Raw genomic sequence first — 22,455 nt, 5'->3', positions numbered from 1 at the left:
ACAACTCTCAGGCTAATGTTTTTCAGAGTAAACATTCTGATGGAGCATGACTTTTAACGCAAATGGTGTAACACTCTTACAGGGAACCTCCAGTGGATCAAGCAGAGTTCGATGCTCAAACACACAGCAGGGCCATTAAACTTCATCTTTACAGAGTGCACTAATGTAACCACCGCTATAAACTGCTGCTCAGATTAAACATGCAGAAAAATCACACACCAGACAAATATCCTTTTACAAATTTATTTTTCCAGTAATGAAGAACGTTCTAATTCTCATCAACATTGACTGTCTGCAGACCTGTTTAAAAAAACAAACAAAAAGTCAACACTTTTACAAATCATATCAAAGAAACAATATTAAGCACATTTTATCTCCACTCTAAAATTTTATATCCATTCATTCAAAATCGCCACAAGACTAAAAGCAATTTAACTTTGGTTATACAAGATCAAAACTAACAGCATCTGAACGATCCATTTCTGACTGAAAACAAAACAGTGACTCAAGCTTTTCTTGAGTGATACTGCTGCATACAGAACACGTTACAACCCTACACTGTTTTACTGTACAATCACAAACTACTTCACACCAACACTACATACTGCAACAGTCACTGGACTCACCTTTGTATGTCGTGACAGGAACGTATGTGACGAGAGTGTACAGTTTGTTGGGGGAATCTTCGTCCTCATTGCGTTTCCTGGACAGACGCACGCGGATACGGTACGGCACATTCCTGCAAAAACACATAGGCAAACGTTATCACATGGCTTACATGCATTTCTGCAAATGAAGGACTTATATCTACTGAAGTTTCAGTTAGTCAGCAACATTTTTAGTGCCATAGTGAACAACTGCCAGGAGTTGTTTCACGACACGCTCCACACTAGCATAAGGATGTCCTAGGAAAAAATGCCATTTTAGCAGTCAGCCGATTCTTATTATCCATTAGTATTAACATGTACAAATAACACTTTAACCAACAACACAGGTGATTTGTTCTCTCAAACAAGCCCCTAATTTCCCCCACGCAACATTGTCATGTTCTTCCATGACACCCTAAACCTACTTTGATCTATCACCCAAGCTGTACAACAGTACTGAGGACTCCCATTCCCCCTTCCACTGTACCTCACGCCTTTGGTCCACACGGCCTTGTTCAAACGCGTGTCGATGCGCACATCAGGAGTTCCCATCTCCTTCATGGCGAACTTGCGGATTTCCTTCAGAGCGCGGGGAGCTCTCCTCTTGAAACCCCTGAAGCACAGAAGCCTTGTTAACATGGGAGATCAGCTCTTCTTGAGGACATCAACTTACAATTTCATGGCATTTTAACCCTACTCCTCTTTTCAGATGCAACAAGTGCAGGAAAAATGGTTGTTTTGAATCTGGGGTAATCATACCCTGAACTGTAACCAATGATGCCTGCAGGGGCTACCTACACATATATGGCACATTTCATTTATTTTTCCACTTATTCACTAATTTCTTCATGATGTGCATTTGCAGGATTATGAACTTGTCACACAGAAGAAAAATGTGAGGTACGACGACAATCTGCTGGACAATCCAAAGTGAATCCACCACTGTGGTAAATTTGGTCTTGAAGGATCCGAGATTCTCAGACTGATTTAACGCATTCATAACTTTGACTTTAAATTGCCCAACGACAGCACATGCTTACTATCACTGTACAGTGTAGATTCCGGCTATTCTCACTACTCATGTTCATCTGCTTGCCACTTGTATCATACATTTGAAAACAATGCCAACGAGACTCATTGGTTAGTATCCAATGGTAAGTATTAATCACACCAAATTACTAAAACCAGACAAAGCTGCTAATGTCATATACTTCTATAGCCATGTGGAATGCACTGACTACAACTACAACTGCATGGGCCATTGGACACAATTTCCAACCAACATTATGCACAACATAGGCCCTCCTGCCCTGCACAACATTATTTACACATCTGGGTCTTCGGAGGACTTGGCAGCAGATGTCTCTGCTCTGGTATCATTGATATTTAATGACAATGCTAAAGCATACCGCAGCATAGTCATCTCAGACCGCAGTACTCACACTCCATGGATGCGCTTGTGGATGTTGATGGTGTATTCCCTGGTCACCACCTCATTGATGGCAGAGCGCCCCTTCTTCTTTTCGCCTTTCTTAATTGGAGCCATCTCAAGTAAAAGGAAAAGAAAAAGGTTTTAATTAGGCAAATCAACCTCCTTTCCCAACATCCTTAGACGGGCAAATCATGCCACAACTCTGGAGTGCTAGCTAACTAATACACCCTGAACACAACTTAGCTAGCTAAAATATAGCTTCAAATCTAGCTTCCCCGGTATGGCCTAGGCGCAAGTTACTACGGCTGGGCCAATACCAGTATTTACCTAAATAGCTTAATTCCACCCACATTTAATTGCCCAACGTAGATTCAGACTCCAATTTATTTTCCACTGAATTCTTTAACAATGGTTCCGATCATACAATTCAAACCGCGACAGAGGTGGAACCCAAACCCAGATATTTCATTACATGTGATAGTTGGCTGAACCGAAATAATACTGGAGTACTGGATTAGCAACAAGCCGCACAAGTTGCTAGTTGGCGATCTAGCTAGTGAACCAAGCCTGGAAATGCTTCGTTCGACCGCAGCTTAACGCGAAACAATACTAGCTGTAAGCTTCAGCTAGTATATGTACAACGAGGTGTATGATTTTGCCACATGAACTGTCTACGATTGCCTTATCCGGTGTTATACACATCTCTACATCTCACCATGTTAAATGGTCAAATTTAAGCATGTAACCTCTTAAAAATGGCATAATATATACAGTGAAGTGTAATCGTCTGCATTTATGTGATTAACATGCTATATTTCAAGTTAATTAGATGAAGATGAAAATAGATTCTTGAAGCGATTCATCTAAGAAAGTACTCACTCTCTCTGGGAAATGTCGGAAAGGAAGGACAAAGTAATTCTGGGTAATACTACCCCTGCGGAACAAAAACTATATCCGGTTTACTTTATAATGATTGTGAAAAAGAAAACATTCTATTTTCCGGATGAACGAATGTATGTTTATAACGAACATTCACACGCTTTACCTTCACATCTATGCTTATGAACTACTTGCTGTAATTACAGAAAATGTGATTTCCCACCCTGCCAAAGCTTGTAAATGTACTTGGCGATCGTCCACATTTACACTACATTACCCATTATGACTATCGCGCTTGTGCTGTAAACCTGACGGAAATGTCGTACATCATTATTAGCATATGTTTGCCGTTAACCAGGTAGCTAGTTCGCTAGCCATTGCACCGTGATGAGTTTTAAATTCCTGTAAGTTCCGATGTGAAGAGGACTTCACAGATTTGACAGCTTGCTAGTCATATTGGCATATATTTCAGTTTTACCCAGTTTATTTCAGTTATTCTCTTCAAACCGTTAATTTGTAAAGCGCTAGATTTCCGACAAGGGATTGTGCATTATGCGTCGTGATCTGTATGCGTTGCTATTGTGGCGAGCCAACTAGTTAGCTAATATGCTACAAGGCTGCAAGAAATCGAAGTACAAGAGAAGTTAAATCTAGCTTGCTAATCATTCTAAGGATTTGCTTCTTTATTTTTTGCATATTTGGCAAGCTAGCTAGCTAGCCAACCCAAAAACAACAATGACCCTGGCTCCGAAGGAGCTATCGAATCTGTTAGGGATAATTTCCGAAGAAGCTTGCTCTAACACTTTCGAAAGTCTGTCAACTGCCTTTCATCATTACTTTGGGAAGGCAGAACATTTCCGTGTGGGTTCAGTTCTGGTGATGCTGCTACAACAACCGGATCTCCTATCAGTCCTGCCAAGTTCTCCCCAGCGTCTTACGGCTCTCTACCTGCTATGGGAAATGTATCGCACAGAGCCGCTCGCCGCCAACCCCTTTGCCGCGGTCTTTGCTCACCTTTTAAATCCCCCACCAGTTGGAGAGGAGCAAGACAAACCTCTGTCTGGTATGCTGCTGATAACATTTTGCTAAATATTTTTGTAGCTAATTAAACAGTATTCTCATGATTACTTGATATATGTATACAGAGCTGAGGTGATATACATGATGTGATTTTGTAATACCTAAGTTAGTTTGAAGGCCCCGATGACCAATAATGTATGGTGAATTTAGTTACAGTTGGATTTAAATAGTCTGATTTCTAGATGGATAGCTAATGTTCCACTGTCCCTTAGTGTAAGTTTCCTGGCAGTTACATGACACGTTTAAGTTCACTAGCACAGACTGCAGTCGAAGTTAGAAATGCTAATTAAACAGCTAATTAAATTTAATGCATTTAGCCAAGCTGGATTTGAGGGACAGAAATAAAGTTAAGAAACAATGTTACTGATCATTTTATTGTTACAAATGTGTCTACAACAGTGAGAAATCTTGTGAGATGTCAAAACCAGACAGTACCAACAGCCCAATTTGTTTACAGGAAAACTAGCATACACAGTGGGTCACCAAGACTGAGAAACACTGTCTTATTACTGTTAAGAGCATGTCCGCTTACCAAATCCTATTTTATTTGCTGGTTATTGCTTATTATTACGCAAATGTGCTGTCTGGCGTTCTGCATTAGTGACAACAAACATTCATAAAGTAGACGTTTTCACCCATGAACTTTGCAGCCGTCTTGTTTTAAACTGTACAACATTGTCTTACAGTATTGTACAGACTTCACTTTAGCAAAATAACAAAAAAAAAAAAAAAACTGCACAGCATAACCCATCTCAAACTGCACAATATTTGCAGGATTTCTCCCACCTATAACACAGCAGGAGAAGTTCTTCCTGTCTCAGCTCATGCTAGCCCCTCCCAGGGATCTGTTTAAGAAGACGCCCAAACAGGTGTCATGCATGGATGTCGGAAACATGCCTCAGTCCATAGATATCAGCGGGCTTCAGCTGGCTCTTGCAGGTGGGCGATTCATATGTGTCATTACCATAATTTGTGTAGGTTTCACGAAGAGTGTATCATGTTCTCCAAGAACACAGGTCTTGCTGGTTTTTGTCTAGCAGGAGTTTCCATCGAGTGACCTGCATTTCCCAGACTATGATTAATACATTCCATACTTGAACTAAGGCAATTCCACTGGAACTGATGGCCCACATTGTCAGAGCATCTCTATGGTTAGCCAGTATATTCCAAGCATTAGAACATGCAATGTGTAGTAATGTCATTTGCTTCCTTCCACATTTCAGAACGACAGTCGGAGCTGCCCACACAAAGTAAGGCCAGTTTTCCCAGCATCCTCAATGATCCTGACCCAGATTCTTCCAATTCAGGATTCGACAGCTCCGTAGCCAATCAAATCACAGAGGCCTTGGTCACTGGGCCACGACCTCCCCTGGAGAGTAAGTGCTTTTCACTTCAACAGTTACTTTGTGCGTTTTATTATAACAGAGATGACCAAACTGTGTTCGATGCACCGATAAGGTCACTTTCGTCCTGAGTTCATCCGGCCACCCCCTCCTTTGCACGTGTGTGAGGATGAGCTGTCCTGGCTGAACCCCTCCGAGCCCGACCACCGCGTGCAGTGGGACCGCTCCATGTGCGTTAAGAACAGTACCGGGTTGGAGATCAAACGCATCATGTCCAAGGCCTTCAAGAGCCCTCTTTCTGCACAACAGCAATCACAGGCATGTGCACTACTTTCAGTACACTATGGTCTTCCATGCAAGCAACATTTACATCTTTATGAACTAATAATACTAACAGGTGTAGCATTTAATACTCCAAGGTAGAAAATATTGAGGTAGGAAAGAACAAATGCCATATAATTATGTAGACTGATAGCACATTTGACATGAGCAGATCTAGCGCTGCATCAACCCAAAGCAAGAGCAAGTACAGAAAGACATGATCATGGACAGAAATCTTTTAGCCTTTTGTTCTTTCCTCACAGCTGCTGGGAGAGCTAGAGGCAGACCCAAAGCTGGTGTATCACATCGGGCTGTCCCCAGCCAAGCTGCCTGACCTGGTAGAGAACAATCCATTGGTGGCCATAGAGATGTTGCTGAAGCTGATGCAGTCCAGCCAGATCACAGAGTATTTCTCTGTACTCGTCAACATGGACATGTCCCTGCACTCCATGGAGGTGGTGAACAGGTAACCATCACACATTCAGTTCCACACACATCATCCCTAAATGTAGACGGCTTTATGACTCTGGACATCACACAAGGTTGCTCACAAAATTGGTTACCACTGTTCTATTTGGTATGTTCAAGACTAAAGATGGGTGAGGTGTTTGGCATTAAAGCGAAAAGCAGCAGCATTTGATTGTCTAACTTTACACTACAGTCATTTTACTGACTACGGAAACTGTCATAAATACCTGGATCACTCCACTAAAGAACAAGGTCATCTTTGCTAGATTTTCACAGTGTGCATCTTTGCTAAGTTTATGCAACTTAAATGTGCAATTTTCATACTCTTTTTCTGTTGTACAGATTAACAACTGCAGTTGACCTTCCTCCAGAATTCATTCATTTGTACATCTCTAACTGTATCTCAACATGTGAGCAGATCAAAGATAAATACATGCAGGTAAGTAGTCTTTACATAGACATTAGCAAGGCAAAGATGTTCAGTGCCTACATGGACACTGCCAGGTTATAGATTCAACTCCCTGCTAAGTTACACAACATATCAAAATGCCAGCCAGCGTTAGTCCAGCTGTGGTTTTAAGTTCATAAGTACAACTCATTTGAAATTTTCCCTTCCTATGCAGAACCGTCTGGTGCGCCTTGTCTGCGTGTTCCTGCAGTCTCTGATCCGAAACAAGATCATCAACGTGCAGGACCTGTTCATCGAGGTGCAGGCCTTCTGCATCGAGTTCAGCCGGATCCGTGAAGCTGCCGGGCTCTTCCGGCTGCTGAAGACTCTGGATTCAGGAGAGACACCCCCAGAAGCAAAACCCGCCAAATAACTCCCTGCCTCCCAAATGACCCACATCCTCCATCTATCAACTTCTCAAAGCCCTTCTCTGTTCTGACGCTCTACTTTTTGTATAAGAATGTACACATTCTACACTTGCTGTTGATTGTCTGTCAAAGATTAATTATACTCAAAGAGATTTGAAACAGTGTCACTTGTGTTGGATATGCTGCCAGTGACTGCACAGCAGAAGGAAGGCTGTTCTGATCTGTTATTTTGTCACTCTTTCCCTCTAAATGAAATGTAAATGTTGAACCTTCACTACATCACAATTCTTTTCTACACTGGATATGCGCGACAGAAATGCAGTGAGTAGAGGTCAGAATCTGGATAAGCAGGAGCCATTTCTGAAGCAGACCCAGGAAAGTGATTGGTCAAAGTGACTAGCTGCTACAATCACAGGGAATGAATTCATTCAGTCACATTTGCGGGTATAACCCTGCAATACAAAGATTGAAACAGCACTTTTCAAGTTTCATATTTCCAATGACAAAGGTTGCTCTGAAACAAAGAACTTGTATGACTAGCTTTTAAAACTGAAAGCTGCACTGACATGTGTAATGAAGAACATGTACATATAAAACCAGCGCCATTTTACCAAAAAGTGAGAATGAATTCAGTTCAGAATGAATAGGGGAAGCACACATTCATTTGGCAAAGCTTCTTTTTTTGCAGAACTAACTCATTGCTTTAGATTAAAATCTGCTCAAGAAGCATGTTGGGACAAATAAAACCATGAGACCAAAGCTTTCACACACAGCTGCTCTACATGTAGAGAGGGTGACTGTTCCTTTAAAAGGAAACATAATTTATCATTCGAGTAAGAAATCCTAAGGTGCTAAAAAAAAAAAAAAAAAAATCTGTGGTCACTGATTAAAATTTCATACCCAGCAAAATGCTCATCTGCAAAGAGAAATAGGAGACAGTATATTTCTTCCATTTCTTGTACTTCCACAACTTTGATACAGCTACAAGTTAAAATTAATTCAAAGCAGGAATAAATCTCACCCAAAATGAAGAGTGACCAATTGTAAGGCTTAGTTTTACTAACTGGTGCACAACAAAACTGAATTCGGGTACAACACGTTATAAAGAGAATTTGAACATTAAAAAACAAAACATGCTGCTCTAATAAAAAACGAGAGTCATTAATACAGTATCTCATTGCTCTGTGTCAATTTTCTCATCAAGTTCAATTGACAGGACCTTTTTTTTTTTGCCATAGGCTAGCACATCCAGCAGTCTCTATGGTACATGTCATGCTTGTATATGGAATACACCCTCCAAACAAAGACCCTGAATCAGTCTCAGGTTTTGAACAACATGACTGGAGTTTGGATGAGGGACAGGGTTACGTGATCCTGGATCAGAGCATTGCGTTACGTGCGAGCGTGCGCACACCGAACAGTACTCTCAGGGGACGCACACTTCGGGCTGCACGACGGGCTCGGACAGGGGGACGCCCGCCTCGGCCTTCTCCTGGCTCTGGGGCTGGCACGGCGTCATCTTCTTCTTCAGCAGGCGCACGCTCAGCTGCAGCAGTTCTGTGTCTACCACCGGGGCGCCCGTGTACATATGCTTGGTGGTGCCCTGAGGGGAGAGAATCAACAACGGTTTTAAACAACAGTTTTACAGGGGAATAAGGGGTGTCCTCTGAGGGCTGGAGTGTGAGGAATGTCAAGTTAATGTTTTTGTATGGCACAACTGTTAATGCCATTACGGTATAATGATTCTATATGCTGTTATTTGCTGGACATGCGCCTGGCCCTGAGTCGTTTAAGGCCATGGCAGCAATGTATATGAGTTAGTCCAAGTTATAGGAGACATTTGAAAGTTCGTTCTGTTCCCTGTCTTCTTTCTTTGTGAGGTGAATAAGGAAAGTCCCGGGGCGGCTCGCACCTTGTCGTTCCTGAGCAGCTGTCTGCGGATGGCGATGTCTCTGCGGGCGCACAGGGCCTTGCAGCAGGGGCCTAGGTTTCGCAGCAGCCCTGCCCTCTCCTCCCTCCTCTTCAGGGCAGCCATGTTCAGAGCCCCCAGGTCGTGCTCAAACAGCTTGTCAGCATCTGAAGGGAAAGAGGGAGTTCGGTTGGACAGCTGCTTGGTATAAAGGTCATGTCACATAACTGTAGTACTGTTAAACTATTCCACTGCCAGGCTTTGCCAACTTTGTCAAGGCTGTATCACAACACGTTTTTGGTAAATAATGACATTTTGTTGGTGTGAAGGTGAGGCAGCAGCATGGCATAGTGGTAGGAGCAGAGAGGTTGCTGGTTCAATTCCACGCTAGGACACTGCTGTTGTACTGTTGGCAACTTTATAATAGGGTTGACTGCATCACCTGTCCAGCGTGCATGTGTTGACTCTCCCCGTACAAGCACGAGAGTAAAACTTTGCTCCACTGAATCAGAACAACCGCTCCGCCTGAATTATTTCTTTAACAGTGCCTCAGTAAACCGAGGCATGTAAATGTGTAAAACAATTCGCTCTGGATAAGCAGATGCTAAATACCAATAATGAATGAATAATGAAGCTACAGCAAAATTGTAACAGATCACTGACACCTTGAAACACTGACTTTTCCCCCCTTCTCACTTCTGGCTCTACTTATTAGACCTCATTTAACAGCTTCCATTTACATGTCTCTATCCAACTAACTACTCTCAGAATATTATTTGACTTCTCGATAATAAAAGATCAGATGTTTGACTGCCTGGGTTTCACAAAATGTGACCAAAAGGGACCTTCCCCATATAACTCCCCCTCCTCACCTTTGGGATCCTGCAGCTCACGCTGGCAGGTATCCTTCACCCTGGCGAGGAGCTGGGGGCCCGCCAGGCGGCGGGACACGCCCGTCCTCAGCAGGACGGCCCCTGGGGTGAACTTCAGCAGAGCCGCCCCTGCCTCCCGCGGCTCAGTCTTCTGCTTGGGCATGAGGCTGGACCAGTCCACGTCTATCACATCCAACGGCCCTGCAGCGACACGGCAAGGTTAGGCCTCACAGCCTCCCTTAAAGCACACTCATTCTACCCACTCATTTAAGCTAAGAGCAAGAGACATGCTACATCATGGGTGGAAAACTCAGGATCTCACAAGCTCAGATGTGTTTTTACAGCTGTTTTGAAAAGGTTATATGACACAGCAGCAAGCTTTGAAATAAGGATGCCAAATATGGGGTTAACAGGCAGCAACACTGGGGATGCACTTCAAATATAGATGTTCCCTGTTGTTGAAAGATATTCTTCCACCCACTGATATACATGATCCTCTGTGGGTTTACTGACCAGTTACAGAGAATAAAGTCCCTTGATTCTGACACACTTGCCACTTTGGCTGTCCCCCATTTAAAAACTGATCTACAAACGAAAGTCTTTGCTCAGGGGTTGTACCTGGGATCTTCTCCTCCTCCTGCTGGTCCTCCCTCTTCTGTGCGCTGTCAGCCAGGATCTCGTCCAGCTCATCATCGCTGATGGGCTCATACTCCTCGCCTCCCGACACGGCGGACTGCGCATCCTCCACCTTCCCATCATCCTCCTCTGCACACATCAAAGAGGAGTCACACACAGTACTTCCAATGCTCAGAATATATGAAATGGGTGGCAATCCATTTTGAAACCACCTACATTTTCCCATCCTTAATTTTATTTTTATATGATGCTTGTAAAAGTGGCACAAAGCTTTTACTCTTCTCTTCAAGCTTCAAACAATTTTCAGCAACCAACTAACATGCACTGAGTATGGCCTCTAACCTCAGTCAATGGAAGGCACTATATGTACCACATGTATATACATTACATACATGTATCTACAGAATTAGACCCATAACATCAGCTTAAAAAATATTAACTCCTGTGTAAATGTGGGGTGCTGCCACGTGTCGTTGAAAAGCACCGAGCTCCATGCGCTCACCGTCCACGCTGTCCTGCCTCTCCGCCTCGCACGCCTCCTCCAGAGAGTGCAGGCTGTCCGCGGCCCTGTCCGTCTCCACGGAGACGGGCTCGCGGGGCAGCAGCAGGGGCTCCAGCTCGCCCCGGTCGGGCTTGAGCTCGCCGCGGGCCTTGGCGTCGGCGTGCGGCGGCAGGTCGAGCGGCAGCAGCAGCAGCCTGTCGCGCTCGCGCTCCCTGTCGCGCTCGTGCAGCAGGCTCTCGGCCAGGTGCCGGTTGTCCCTCTCCAGCTCGGCCTCCCGCTTGCGCAGCTCCCTCAGCTCCCGCTCGCGCAGGGCGTCCCTGCCGGCCCGCAGCAGCGGCGGCGGCGGGTCCCGGGCGCGGCCGGCCCAGTCGCGGGCGTCGGGCTCGCCGCGCTCCCAGTCGCGCGGCTGCCGCAGCTCCTTGCGCTCCCTCTCGCGCTCCCTCTCGCGGTCCCGCTCCCTCTCGCGGCTGTCGTAGGAGCCGGCGCGGGACCGGGCCTGCCGCTCGGACTCCGGCGAGCTGCGGCGCGAGCTGTGGCTGCGCGAGTCCTGCCGGTCTGCGGGGGGAGAGGCACCGCAGCCATGAAACCAAACCCGTCACTCAGTCTGGGCCATCCCGACACCACACCGAAACTACCATGTTTTAACTGTAGCCTTTCCACCTTTTTTTAGAGGTCCCAAAGGACTAAGAGGACATGAACAAAATGAAACTAAATTAGGGCTGTCAAACTTTAAAAACATAAACAAAATTGAGATGAATCTTCAATTAATCACATATTTAATTGTATGTTAGAATTAGACACCTATCGGAGAAAACATCAGTTGACCTGTAGTCATGACTTTTTTTTTTTTTTAATTTTAAGTGAATATTAAGATGAAATACAATTTTAAACAGGGCTGTCAATGTTAACTGGTTAACACATGCAATCCATTTTAAATGGATAACACCTTTATTTTTTAAAGCAAATAACATCACTTATTATTTTGACCCTTCCACACATCCGTAGGAGAAGAAAAAGGTTGCCAGAGATTGCTGGCTATATGCTAGCTACACATATCATGATAGAGAGGAGAAATGAGACAGGACATCTGATATTGTTTCAATAATTCCTGCAATTCATTGTTTTGCAGTGGAGTTATTAATACTGGCAGATGTTATCCATTTGAAATTAATAGTATGCATTGACACATTAACATTGGCAGCCCCATTAATAAATAAAATCAGATGAGCATCATGGAGTTGTCTCATTAAGTGGATCATCCTAGTGAGTTGAGATTTTCAGCACAATTTCTGTAAGTTAGCGGAGCAGAGTTATAGTCACCTTCTAAGTGTTAAAATCGGATTGATTCATGTGTGTGTGAGAGTACAATGGGAAATGGGTGTGAGAGCAGACTGAGGCGTTTCTGAAGGCGGGCGTACCGGAGGAGGTGCTACGGCTGGGCTCCCCTCTCTTCAGCTGGTCGATGCGGGACCTCCTCTCTGTGGGCTCCACCACCGGCGCTCTGTCGCGCTCCCTCTCCCTGTCCCGCTCCCGGTCCCGCCCCCTGTCGCGGGAGCTCGCGCCCTGAGGCCGGCCCCTGCGGGAGTGCGCCCCCTGCTGGTCGTCGGCCCCGCCGGCGCGGTGCGTGGACTCGCTGGAGGGCGAGCGCAGGCGGCGGGACGAGGCGCGGCTCTGGTTGCTGCCCAGGCTGCTGCTGCGCTTCTGCTCGGACGGCGCCTTGCGCAGGAGGTGCTGCGGCATGAGCGGCTGCAGGGGGAGCTGCTGCTGCTGCTGCAGCATCAGCATGGGCGGCTCCTGGGACAGCAGCGGCGCGATGCCGGACTCCGGCCTGTCCTTGCCCCCTTTCAGCCCCCTCCTCGCCCCCTCGGCCCGGGCCTTCTCCACGGGGGCCGGGGGGGCGGTCTCCCCGCGCTCGGGGACCTCCTCATCGGACCAGTCGCTGAAGGCGGCGTCGGCTTTGGCTGGCTGCTGCTGGGCGGACGGCTCCGCCACCGGGGGCTTCTGGGTGGGGGAGTGGGACAGCAGGGTGGGGGGGGTCCTGGGGCCACGCTTCCTCTTGCTGGGCTGGTGGTGGTGCGCCTCCTCCTCGGAGATGTCCGACTCGCCCCCCCGGGAGCGCTTGCGTTTCTTCTCCAGCGCCTTCTTCTTGGTGGTCTTGCGGGGCGAAAGCAGCGGCGGGGGGTCGGGGGCGGCCGCGCTGGGCGGCTCGGGGTTAACCCTTTCGGGGCCGGGGCCGGGGCCGGCGCCGGCGCTGTCCTCCTCCCTGCGGTTCTTCTTCAGGCCCTTCTTCTGGGACTTGGTCTTCTTCTTGCCCTCCTCGTGGACCCCCACCACCACCGCTGCCGTGACCTTCTCCTCTACCACGGGGGCTGCGGCGGGAGGGGTTGTGTCCTGTCTCTCTTTGCCCCTCCGGGAGTCCGACCCCCCAGCCACGGCGGAGCTGTCCGAAATATGCTCTCCGCCTCTCCGTTCCCCGCCCCTGCCCCCTCGAGTTTCGGCTTCCTCGTGCCGACTCCTGCCCCCGCCCCCGTCCTTCTTCTCCACCCTGCGCTCCTCATCCTTCCATCGGGCCGATTTGTCCTCTGCGGCAGGGCGGGGCGGAGACCGCAGAGACTCCTGAGGGCGCACCACCTGACTCAGGAGCCTGTGTTTCTCACTTCCTGTGGCACAAGCAGACAAGCATAGAATTAAGTCACACACATACCCAATAGGACTTGCATCTTGGATATGAACACAAAGATTCACATTTTCCAAAGCGCTAAAGTATACTTGGTTTTCCTTGTCTATTCAGGTTGCACAGGTTAACTTGTGGTAAGGTTTGAACAGGGTTATGCTCACACTCACTGGTGTGGGAGTGTTGTTAGCCTGGGCTGACACTGTTGCTGATTCAACTTGAATTCAAAATGGATACACCTTGTTCTACTGTGCTGGCAGTCATTCTGGATAAGAGCATCTACTGTAATGACTAATGTAATAATATAAAAAATGAACAAATGAAACCTAGGGAAAGGGTGAAATACTTTTTGCAGAGAAGAGCTCACTTTTCTCCTCTGTGCTGTTGTAGCCGTCGCTGTCGGGCGGGCTGGCATCCCGGGCTCTCTTGGGGGACGGCCGCGGGCTCGGACTGCTGTCCACGCGGTGTCTCTTCCGACTGAATGCACAGGGAACAGAGTAGAGCAGTTATCGCAAGACAAACAAGTGTTAATAAAACAGCATGGACAAGCATCGTGATGACTACCATTCAGGAGCAAAGAAACGTCACCCAATCCACAACACACACTTCGTCAAAATCAAGAAAAAGAAGGTCCAAATCAATATAGAGGTGGATAAAATGAGGATTTTATCTTTATAAGAATTCTATAGTTAGAAAGCCCTCTGGAGAAGACGGTCTACATTAGGTTCGCTGACCTTGATCAGTAATGGCTGTGGGACTTAAATATAGGCACTTCCTAATAAGTGCAACTGTTCAATATATGTTTTAAGTTAGCTGGCAGGTTTTTAAGGTGCTGATGGGAATTTTATTTAACCGGCCCACTGTCTCTGTCACTAATAGAGAGACACTAACAAGAAGCAATGCTCCTGCATTGTGGTACATTCCTGCGTGTGGGGTTGAGCTCACCTGCTCTTCCTGTCTTCATGGGAGTCTCGGACAGAGCGCTCGTCTCTGGGGTCGTCCCTGCGGTCCCGTCTCTCCTCCCTCCCTTTCTCTCGTTCCTCCCAGTCTCTCTGCCTCTCCCTCTCTCTCTGCTCCCTCTCTCGCTCGCGCTCCTTCCTCTCCCGTTCCCGCTCTCTCTCCCTCTCCTCCCGCTCCCTCTCTCTCTCCTCGCGCTCCCTCTCCCTCTCCTCCCTCTCCCGCTCTCTCTCCCGCTCCCTGTCTCTCTCCCTCTCGCGCTCCCGGTCCCTCTCTCTGACGCGCTCCCGCTCCGCCTCCCTCTCTTTCTCCCGCTCTCGCTCCTTGTCCTTCTCTCTCTCCCGCTCCCTCTCCCGCTCCCTCTCTCTCTCCCGCTCCCGGGCCCGGTCCTCTCGCCGGTCTTCCCCTCGGTCTGCCCTGCGGTCCTCTCTGCGCTCCTCCCTCCTCTCCTCTCGGTCGGGGTCGTCCCCTCGCCCCTGGTGCCTGGCTGGAGAGGACGCCCTCTGGTCTGTAAAAACAGATTGCACACACTCAGACTACGCTTCTCTTCTCTAAATTGAATAAACATACTGCACAAAACTGAGGCTGACCCCCTAGAATTTACAGATTATTAGTTTCAAACATACAAATATAGACATCAAGTAACACATTACAGCTACAACAGTTCTATCCATTTCCCAGGGATTTAAAAAAGAAAACAAGAAAAAACATGTGAAGCATTATTCTCCGGGCAACCCTCCTAAAGAATCAACTTAATGATTTAATTTATCCAATCTGCTTGTCCACAGCTAGCCAAATACGGTTAAAACCCTGGAGCAGCGGCCAGCCTGACCCTCCCACTGCACACCGTTTTCCTTGCCGTGGCATCTCACCTCTGTCTCTGTTCTCTCTGCGGTCGCGCTCCGCGTGCCCCCCTCGCCGGTCGTACGACGAGTCCCTGCCCTGCTCCCCCCGCCGGTCTCCGTCGTAGCGCTCGCGGTCGGCCCCTCTCTCCGAGCTCCTCTCGGCGTAGTTCCCGCGGGACTCCCAGTTGTCGTGCAAGTTGCCGCTGCTGCTGCCGCTGCCGCTATCCAGCTGAGAGCCTCTGGATCCCCGAGCCCCTGGACACGATATTGCAGCGCGTTACCTCACACTCTCACCTCACTGCACAGCCAGCTGCTATTCTGCAGTAGCCAGCGAGACGAGGCACACTGTTATACAACAGTAACACGGGTAATTACATGGGTGCATGGATGAATTACTGAAGAAAATCAATCTTTAAAAAGTCTATGACGGCCTTTAATGTGTGTGGTTGTGTTCTCACCTTTGTCAGCCACCTCGGTGCCCCGATCCCTCCCTCTGCCCGGTCTGTCTGCACGGGGCTCGGTCCTGGACTCCGCCCGCAGCTCGCCCCTCCCTTCCGCCCGCCCGCTCTCTTCCCGGGCGTGGCCTCTGCCGTAGCTCCGCTCCTCCTGGGGGGGCTCCTCCTTCCTGTGGGTGTCCGCCCTGTCCCTGTCCCGGTCGCGGTCTCTGTCGCGGTCCCTGTCCCTGTACTCCAGGGAGTCCCGGCCGGAGCGCGTCTCCGCCCGCCGCTCGCGGGAGTCCCTGCCGTCCCGCCGCTCTCGCGCCTCCCTCCGCTCGCGGCCCTCCCTCGCGTCCCTGTCCTCGCGGGACTGGCGGGAGGAGCCCTGCTCGGCCTCGTAGTCCCGCTCGTCCCTGCTGTCCTTCTCCCGCTTCCCACGGCTCTCTGGGTGGGCGAGAGAGAGAGAAACGAGGTGACGAGGGTTAAGTACCGTGCCCAAGGGTACAACAGCAGTGGGAATCAAACTGGCAACCTTTCGGTTACGAGTCCTGCTCTGTACCACTACACTGCTGCCCCATGTACTATGAAAAAGCTAACAGACTGCTACTTGTTATTGAACAGATAGTGTGCAGTGGTATGGGGGTCGCAGTGCGTACCATCTCTACGCTCCAGCCGGCGCTCGTGCAGGGGCGGAGTCCTCTCTCTCTCAGCCCCTCCTCTCTCCCGCCCCTGGGAGTGGTGCCGGCTCGGGCTGGGCCGGCGGTGGGGCGGGGAGGATGGGCGGGGCGCCGCGGGGGAGCGGGAAGGCCTCTGGGTGGGGGAGGAGGCCGGCTCCCGCAGGTACGCCGGGGAGGCGGAGTGGCGGTGGCGCGGGGAGGCCGAGTGCCTCAGGGTGGAGGACCCAGAGTGAGAGGAGGGGGAGTGGTGGCGGGGGGGCGTGGGAGTGCGGTGGTGCCGAGGCGGCGTCGGGGACCTGTCAGAAAAAACAGTGAACACATTAGAGGCAGGACACTCTCATAAAACGGCCTAGTTACTTGTCCTTGAAGGCTTTGTGCTCATCTGTGTCATGGACAGATGCAGACTGACACAGCTAAAGTGATAACCTGCTAAAGCTCATTTCTGAATAATGACCAGTGTTACCATCAAGAACTTGTGGTCAAGCCATCTCAGCCTTACTGTGACACTAACCACACTACGGTAATGACAATGTCATGTGTTGGCTGGCTGTGCAGTGCTCACCTTGGCGGTGGAGAGGTGAGAGAGGAGGGTTTTTGGGAGGCCAGTCTGGGGGAGGGGGAAACCTCTCTGGAAGGGGAGGATGCACTGCCTGAACGCTCCTCTGGGGTCACAGACCTCTTGGGCTTGTGAGAGCTCTCTGAGCGGTCCCTTCAACAAACCATAAAACACACAACTGATGAGGCAGAGATATTGCACCAAACGTAGAGTACAACATCTCACGTTTTTGTCTTATCTTTGACAAAAAAGGAATTATTTCTACAGCAGAGAAACTTCTTTTAAGGCCATTCACAGCTGTAAAAACCAGTAACCCACACTAAAGTCTGACCTATAGACTTCATAGTAAATACCAGTAGACCAAACATAGACTTCACTGTAAATGCCAGTAGATGCCCATGTAAATGCCCGCTGTGCTCTTACCTGCGTTTCTCCTTCTTCTCTTTGTGCTTCTCTGTGTCCCTCCCCCTCTCCTTGCCCTCTTTGGGCTTCTCCTCCGATTTGTCCTTATTCTTGTGCTTGCCTTTGTGCTTCTTCCCCACGACTGGGTTTTCGGCAGGGGCGGGCGGAGGGGGGCTGGGAGTGCGAGGGCCTTTCTTCTTGCTGTGAGCCGTCTTGGAGGGTCTGGGTTTGAGAGGGACCAGCAGAAAGCATGTCACACCAAGTCAAACATTACACTTTACATCCTCCGCAGACAAGACTATTTTCAAAGCTCTGTATCATGTCAAATGGTCACTGCAAAATCAATGCAGAGTCATAGCAGTTTTCCCCCTTTTCAACTTTCCATCTCTTTGCTTATCCAAGCACAGCCACCTGAGCCAGCATTCAGCCCCACTGACCTGGCCTGGTCTGACACTGGAGAGGAAATGACAGAGGCCTTCTTCTCCTTCTTGCCTGAACCTGAAGATTTGGTACCAGTTTTGTTTTTGGGAGATCCACTGGACTTCCTAGATGAAGGGGACCCTTTTGAACTTGCAGGCTCAGGAGATATCTGGGAAAGACACAAGTAGAAAAAAATTAATTGCATGTGTTGGACTCTCAAGCAAATCCTGGATAATGACCAAATAACCCATCAGGCATGACTATCATTAACACTAAGGGCCTCTCCTAACTAGATTTGGTTCTATTCACTGTTGCATGTATAAAAACATAGTGAATGCCTTTTGAAACATGTCACAGGCTCATTTCCAGTCACACTTCTGTATTTTCTCAGTACTTGATTTGTTTCTGTTCATGATGCAATAATGCCAGTCAGCACAGATGACATCTTGGCACTGAATTCACTATACAGTGAGCACAGCTTAATGACAGCATAGCTGGTTACCCAACTTGCCAACTAACTACCCGACAATGCATGCCAATGATGTGTAGCCCATCTGAAAATGTCAAGACTCATTTGAATTATAAATGCGCAGTTACGTTACTGCAGGAAAGCTGAGGCAACACGTTCACAGAGAATATTTTCCAAACAAAATGCCTCTTGGTTGAACAGAGAGACAACCACGGCAAGTGGTTTTGGCTTGGCTATGTTTGGTTTACTCCAACTGTTTCCCATACTGAACTACCTGTGATCTGTCAGAAACAAAGCAACGTGAATACACTAGAATAACTGAACCCTTCAAGACTAAAAGCGGGGCTTACCTTTGCTAGGCTACTAGTCCTGTTCTTATTGGGTTGTTCCTGTTAAGAAATATTTCAGTGTTAGCAATCGAGTTCTGCCAAATGGGAGACATGGCTTTCACTGGTTAGCCTTTTATAACAAGCAATTAAAATGGTCCTGAACACTGGATCCTGAAAGCAGTTCACATTCCCACTGTTCCTGAAGCCTACATCACCTTTAAACCATCTGCTTTAGATGCAGGATGTCCCACATATGCACTAGCACTACAAACTGTGGGTCTGCAATTCTGAGAACAAGGGGTTTTTACCTCCTTCTTGATGACAATCTCCTCCCGTTTCTCCATGTTCTCTTGCTCTAGCTTCATTAGCTCGCGCTGAATCTTCTGTCTCTTCATTTCCAGAGACAACTCGTAGTCGTAGTCACCGTTATCCGAGTCTGATAGAATAACATAGTTATTTGTGTGGAGTGCGGTGGCATTGGCATTGGGAATGCTACTTAAATGCTTCAAACAGCACACTAAACCATACTAAACTGAACCCTCTTCAAGAAGGGGAACAGACTGGCATTAAATTCATGCCAAGAGACAGGAGATGCTGTTCATCATTTTCAAAAATTTCCTACCCATTATTTGGAAGCTGAAACATTCTTTGCACCAATCACAGCAAAATCTTAGGTATTTACATTAATTACAGTATTACATCACTGTACACAAAACATAAAATGTTGACTGCACTTTAATTTAAAAAGTCATGGCTAGACTCCACATTATAGAATTCCTGATGACAGTCCCCTTCCCCGTGTCACCTTCACGATTGGCGTCCCACTCAGCCTGCTCTTCCTCGCTAGCAGGAGTTCGTTCTTTTGTGATCTTTATATCCTCTTTCTCCCGGTGACGGCCTCGAGAGGAGTCTCTCTGCTGAACAAATTACACAAAAGATTCCAAACTCCAGTGGCACACACAATAATATTAGATGACAAGTTCAAAATCCTAGCAGCAGTGAAGGTATAGAAGCACACTGCTATGCAAAAGGGGCACCAGGATGATGTTCCACGGATGAAAAAGCTCAATAACCTTTTAATACTATTCACTGACGTAACCATGTCTCCAAAAACTGTTTTTGTGAATGTTTAATTAGTTCCTCCTCGGCATTAGCACAATTTCCTTCTACAAAGCTGAATTAAATAACAAACCTTAGGTAACAAAAAAGTAACTTAACACATTCTATTTAAAGACCAAATGGAAGTGATAAGATCGATTTCCGTATTAAAGCAGCAATAGCAACAACTTACTCTTGTAGGGGATGTGGGCTCTTCTAGGTCTCTCTGTTGGGCATCAGATTCAACATCCTGTCTCTTGTTCTTCATCCTCTCTCTGAGATCACCTGTGGGTCGTTCTGATGACCTGGAAGACCACATTCGAGTGAGCGTAACAAAGAAACAACAGCAGAAGGGCAAGCATTATATCATCATGCACAGGAAGACTGAGACAGCAAGGTCAGACCACTGTGAACATGTGTTGCTATGACAGTGGACATGAACAGGGCTTTCACTGCTACGAAGAAATCCTCAAATTAATTTTCAGAATACAGGCAAAATGGATTTCTGCTGCACGCCTTGGAATGGGCACATTCAGCCCAGCCCTGTCATGGTTTGGCTGCAGTCATAGTGAGACACTTCCCCTTAGGCAGGCTCACCTTCTGTAAGTTCCGCTGAATCCTTTGCCTCGTGGCTGAGTTCCATGTGTGTAGCGACAAGTGTTGCCGTAACTGCAGTTTCCAGTCTTTAGCCAATTTCTACAGTGTGTCTGAATCAAACAGAGGAGGCGTATTTCCATGACTTATCAAATTATACCACTTAAGAAAAAACGTATGCCGAAATTTTTATTTGCAGTTCAGCATCAAGACAGAGCTAGCAAACTCTTTAAATAAAGTTGAACTTATGATGAATGAAAACAATCATTATCATCTTCATCGTCTGGAAAACGCTCTTATTTATAACGACTTACAAGGTCTGACAAGCTACACATTATACAAATTGTAACAGAGGGTCACAAATTGTTGCAGAAATGAATTGTTCTCATAAGGAAGTGCACGGGACAGTACAAGACGAAAAGCAAGATAAATACAAACCTCGGCCGCATTACTTCCAGTACTAGGTCCTAGTCTCTCAAACACGCTGGGCCGGCGAGAGGGGATGGTGGTGCTGCTGCTGTCAGATATGGTCTTAGAATTCTCCACTGTTACCTTCCGCCTGATCTTGGACATTCTGTTGGGCTGCAACTTTTCAACATTAGCTATTAGCTAGTACCACACGCGTGAATGACACACAGAGACAAGAATATGGCGGAATGGTTACTTCACAAAGCATTTCAGAGAAATCTACGGTATGTGATTAGATGCTGTTATTTGATGTGTTATTATTGCTAGTACTAGCCACGTGAAACTGCTGAGTTCGCCGGCTAACTATTGCACTAGCTAGGAAACAATTCACAAATCAATGTTAGCTACCTGACGTTAACTGTTAGATGTTCAACAAGCTCATTGACTAAATGTCTTCTTGTGTATAACTAGCAAGCTGTTAATGCCTCTGATAGTGATCAACATATTTCTGTATTTAAATTAGCTAGATGCGGACTTAAAATACATACGGATTCAAAAGACATGAAGGTAGAAGCAAGCTACATAGCTAGTCACCCAGACAGCAGGGTACTGATAGCTAAACTACCGCGAAATTTATCTAACTAACATGTTAGACTAGGCTAACTTAGTTGGGAAGCATAACGTTAGTTTTGCATATTACCGTACTGCTAACCAACGTTACTTGCTATGGATATGATGCATTTGTAACACTGGTTGCACACAACAGTGCTCATTTTAACGAAGACCTGTAGCTAGCTAGCTAGCTAGCAAGCTAACTGTAAACAGACCAGTTAGCCACGCTGACCTCACAGAAACATGAAGTTAAGTGCATGGATCAAAATGGATGAATCATTGCGGTGTGCATAGGCCTTTAAATCCAAAAACACAGGCACTAAAAACCCCAGGCAAGCTCACGTTACTCACTAAAAAAATCCAGCTAGCTACAGTATCCAAGTTCAATCCGGTAAGAGAGGCCTACTCTACAACGAGCCCTGCATTACACAAAATGCATGCTTTAAATAAGGGTAGCTAGCTACTCACCCAAAATATTAATTCTGTGCCACGTCCAGTTTACAGAATCCAAGGGGTTCTTTGCTGAAATTACAAGTTATACCCTTGTATTTCATTCGTTGGGAACCCCCAACTAGCCTTCATGGTTGCAACTCAAAAGGCTGGAATCGCACAGAGCCAGCCAGCTAGCTAGATGCGTTACCACTGTGGACAGAGAAATTGCACTTAAACCAATGAATGACTTTGAGGTCATCAAGAGGCTCAACACACATGCGCATTAGCTATTTAGCGCTATAATTATCTCAACATTATTCGCATTTTTAATTTTTAATTTAAGTAACATGTATGTGGTGAAATACAGGAATAAGTATGCAACAGTTATCTAAAACATTCACCAAATAGTCAGCCAATGTATTGGAACCGTCGATAGTTGCCAGTATTCGCGGTACTTTTGAACCTCAAAAGATGGCAACCTTTGGCGTCAACGTAAAACTCAACAAAATGGAGATCTTCTGTCCCAACTGACCCCGCTTTCCGTATTCTGTAGTAGATTTAATGGCGGTTGATAAATCAACAAAAGGTTGCATGTCGCCATCTACTGTATTGGAGCGGGGAGACGACAAATCCAGAACCT

At 47.2% G+C, this 22,455-nt stretch overlaps 3 protein-coding genes across 5 annotated transcripts; 1 reads left to right on the top strand and 2 right to left on the bottom strand.

Moving 5' to 3' along the window:
- Window positions 1–227: 227 nt before the first annotated feature.
- LOC118785731 (60S ribosomal protein L31) lies at window positions 228–2,215 on the bottom strand. The gene is made up of 4 exons (XM_036540632.1): window positions 2,090–2,215; window positions 1,135–1,260; window positions 627–739; window positions 228–300 (listed from the first exon to the last, which is right to left on the bottom strand). Exons 1-4 carry the CDS (start codon window positions 2,191–2,193, stop codon window positions 269–271), a joined length of 375 nt encoding a protein of 124 aa, XP_036396525.1. The 5' UTR covers window positions 2,194–2,215; the 3' UTR covers window positions 228–268.
- A 1,098-nt stretch (window positions 2,216–3,313) lies between these two features.
- Window positions 3,314–7,306, top strand: LOC118785812 (CCR4-NOT transcription complex subunit 11-like). The gene is made up of 7 exons (XM_036540749.1): window positions 3,314–4,021; window positions 4,813–4,977; window positions 5,262–5,414; window positions 5,497–5,699; window positions 5,966–6,168; window positions 6,513–6,609; window positions 6,794–7,306. The coding sequence occupies exons 1-7, from the start codon at window positions 3,694–3,696 to the stop codon at window positions 6,989–6,991; spliced, it is 1,347 nt and encodes a 448-aa protein (XP_036396642.1). The 5' UTR covers window positions 3,314–3,693; the 3' UTR covers window positions 6,992–7,306.
- Window positions 7,307–7,605: 299 nt separating this feature from the next.
- On the bottom strand, window positions 7,606–21,992 carry zc3h13 (zinc finger CCCH-type containing 13). Of its 3 annotated transcripts, none has more exons than XM_036541247.1 (21): window positions 21,852–21,992; window positions 20,802–20,951; window positions 20,367–20,476; window positions 19,963–20,074; window positions 19,477–19,588; window positions 18,980–19,107; window positions 18,693–18,731; window positions 17,891–18,042; window positions 17,475–17,675; window positions 17,058–17,204; window positions 16,475–16,791; window positions 15,840–16,262; window positions 15,409–15,636; window positions 14,525–15,044; window positions 13,947–14,056; window positions 12,324–13,565; window positions 10,906–11,460; window positions 10,386–10,532; window positions 9,768–9,968; window positions 8,899–9,062; window positions 7,606–8,589 (listed from the first exon to the last, which is right to left on the bottom strand). In XM_036541247.1, exons 2-21 carry the CDS (start codon window positions 20,934–20,936, stop codon window positions 8,413–8,415), a joined length of 5,220 nt encoding a protein of 1,739 aa, XP_036397140.1. In that variant the 5' UTR covers window positions 20,937–20,951; window positions 21,852–21,992; the 3' UTR covers window positions 7,606–8,412. The 3 variants fall into 3 exon arrangements, with proteins under 3 accessions (XP_036397140.1, XP_036397141.1, XP_036397139.1); XM_036541248.1 differs by having other exon boundaries at window positions 19,477–19,585; window positions 20,802–20,945; XM_036541246.1 differs by having other exon boundaries at window positions 7,607–8,589; window positions 20,802–20,945.
- Window positions 21,993–22,455: the final 463 nt, after the last annotated feature.

This window comes from Megalops cyprinoides, chromosome 11, assembly GCF_013368585.1.
Source record: "Megalops cyprinoides isolate fMegCyp1 chromosome 11, fMegCyp1.pri, whole genome shotgun sequence".
NCBI classification, from domain to species: domain Eukaryota; kingdom Metazoa; phylum Chordata; class Actinopteri; order Elopiformes; family Megalopidae; genus Megalops; species Megalops cyprinoides.
Note: the sequence above shows the minus strand (reverse complement) of the source record. Positions and strands in the feature narration are given on the sequence as shown.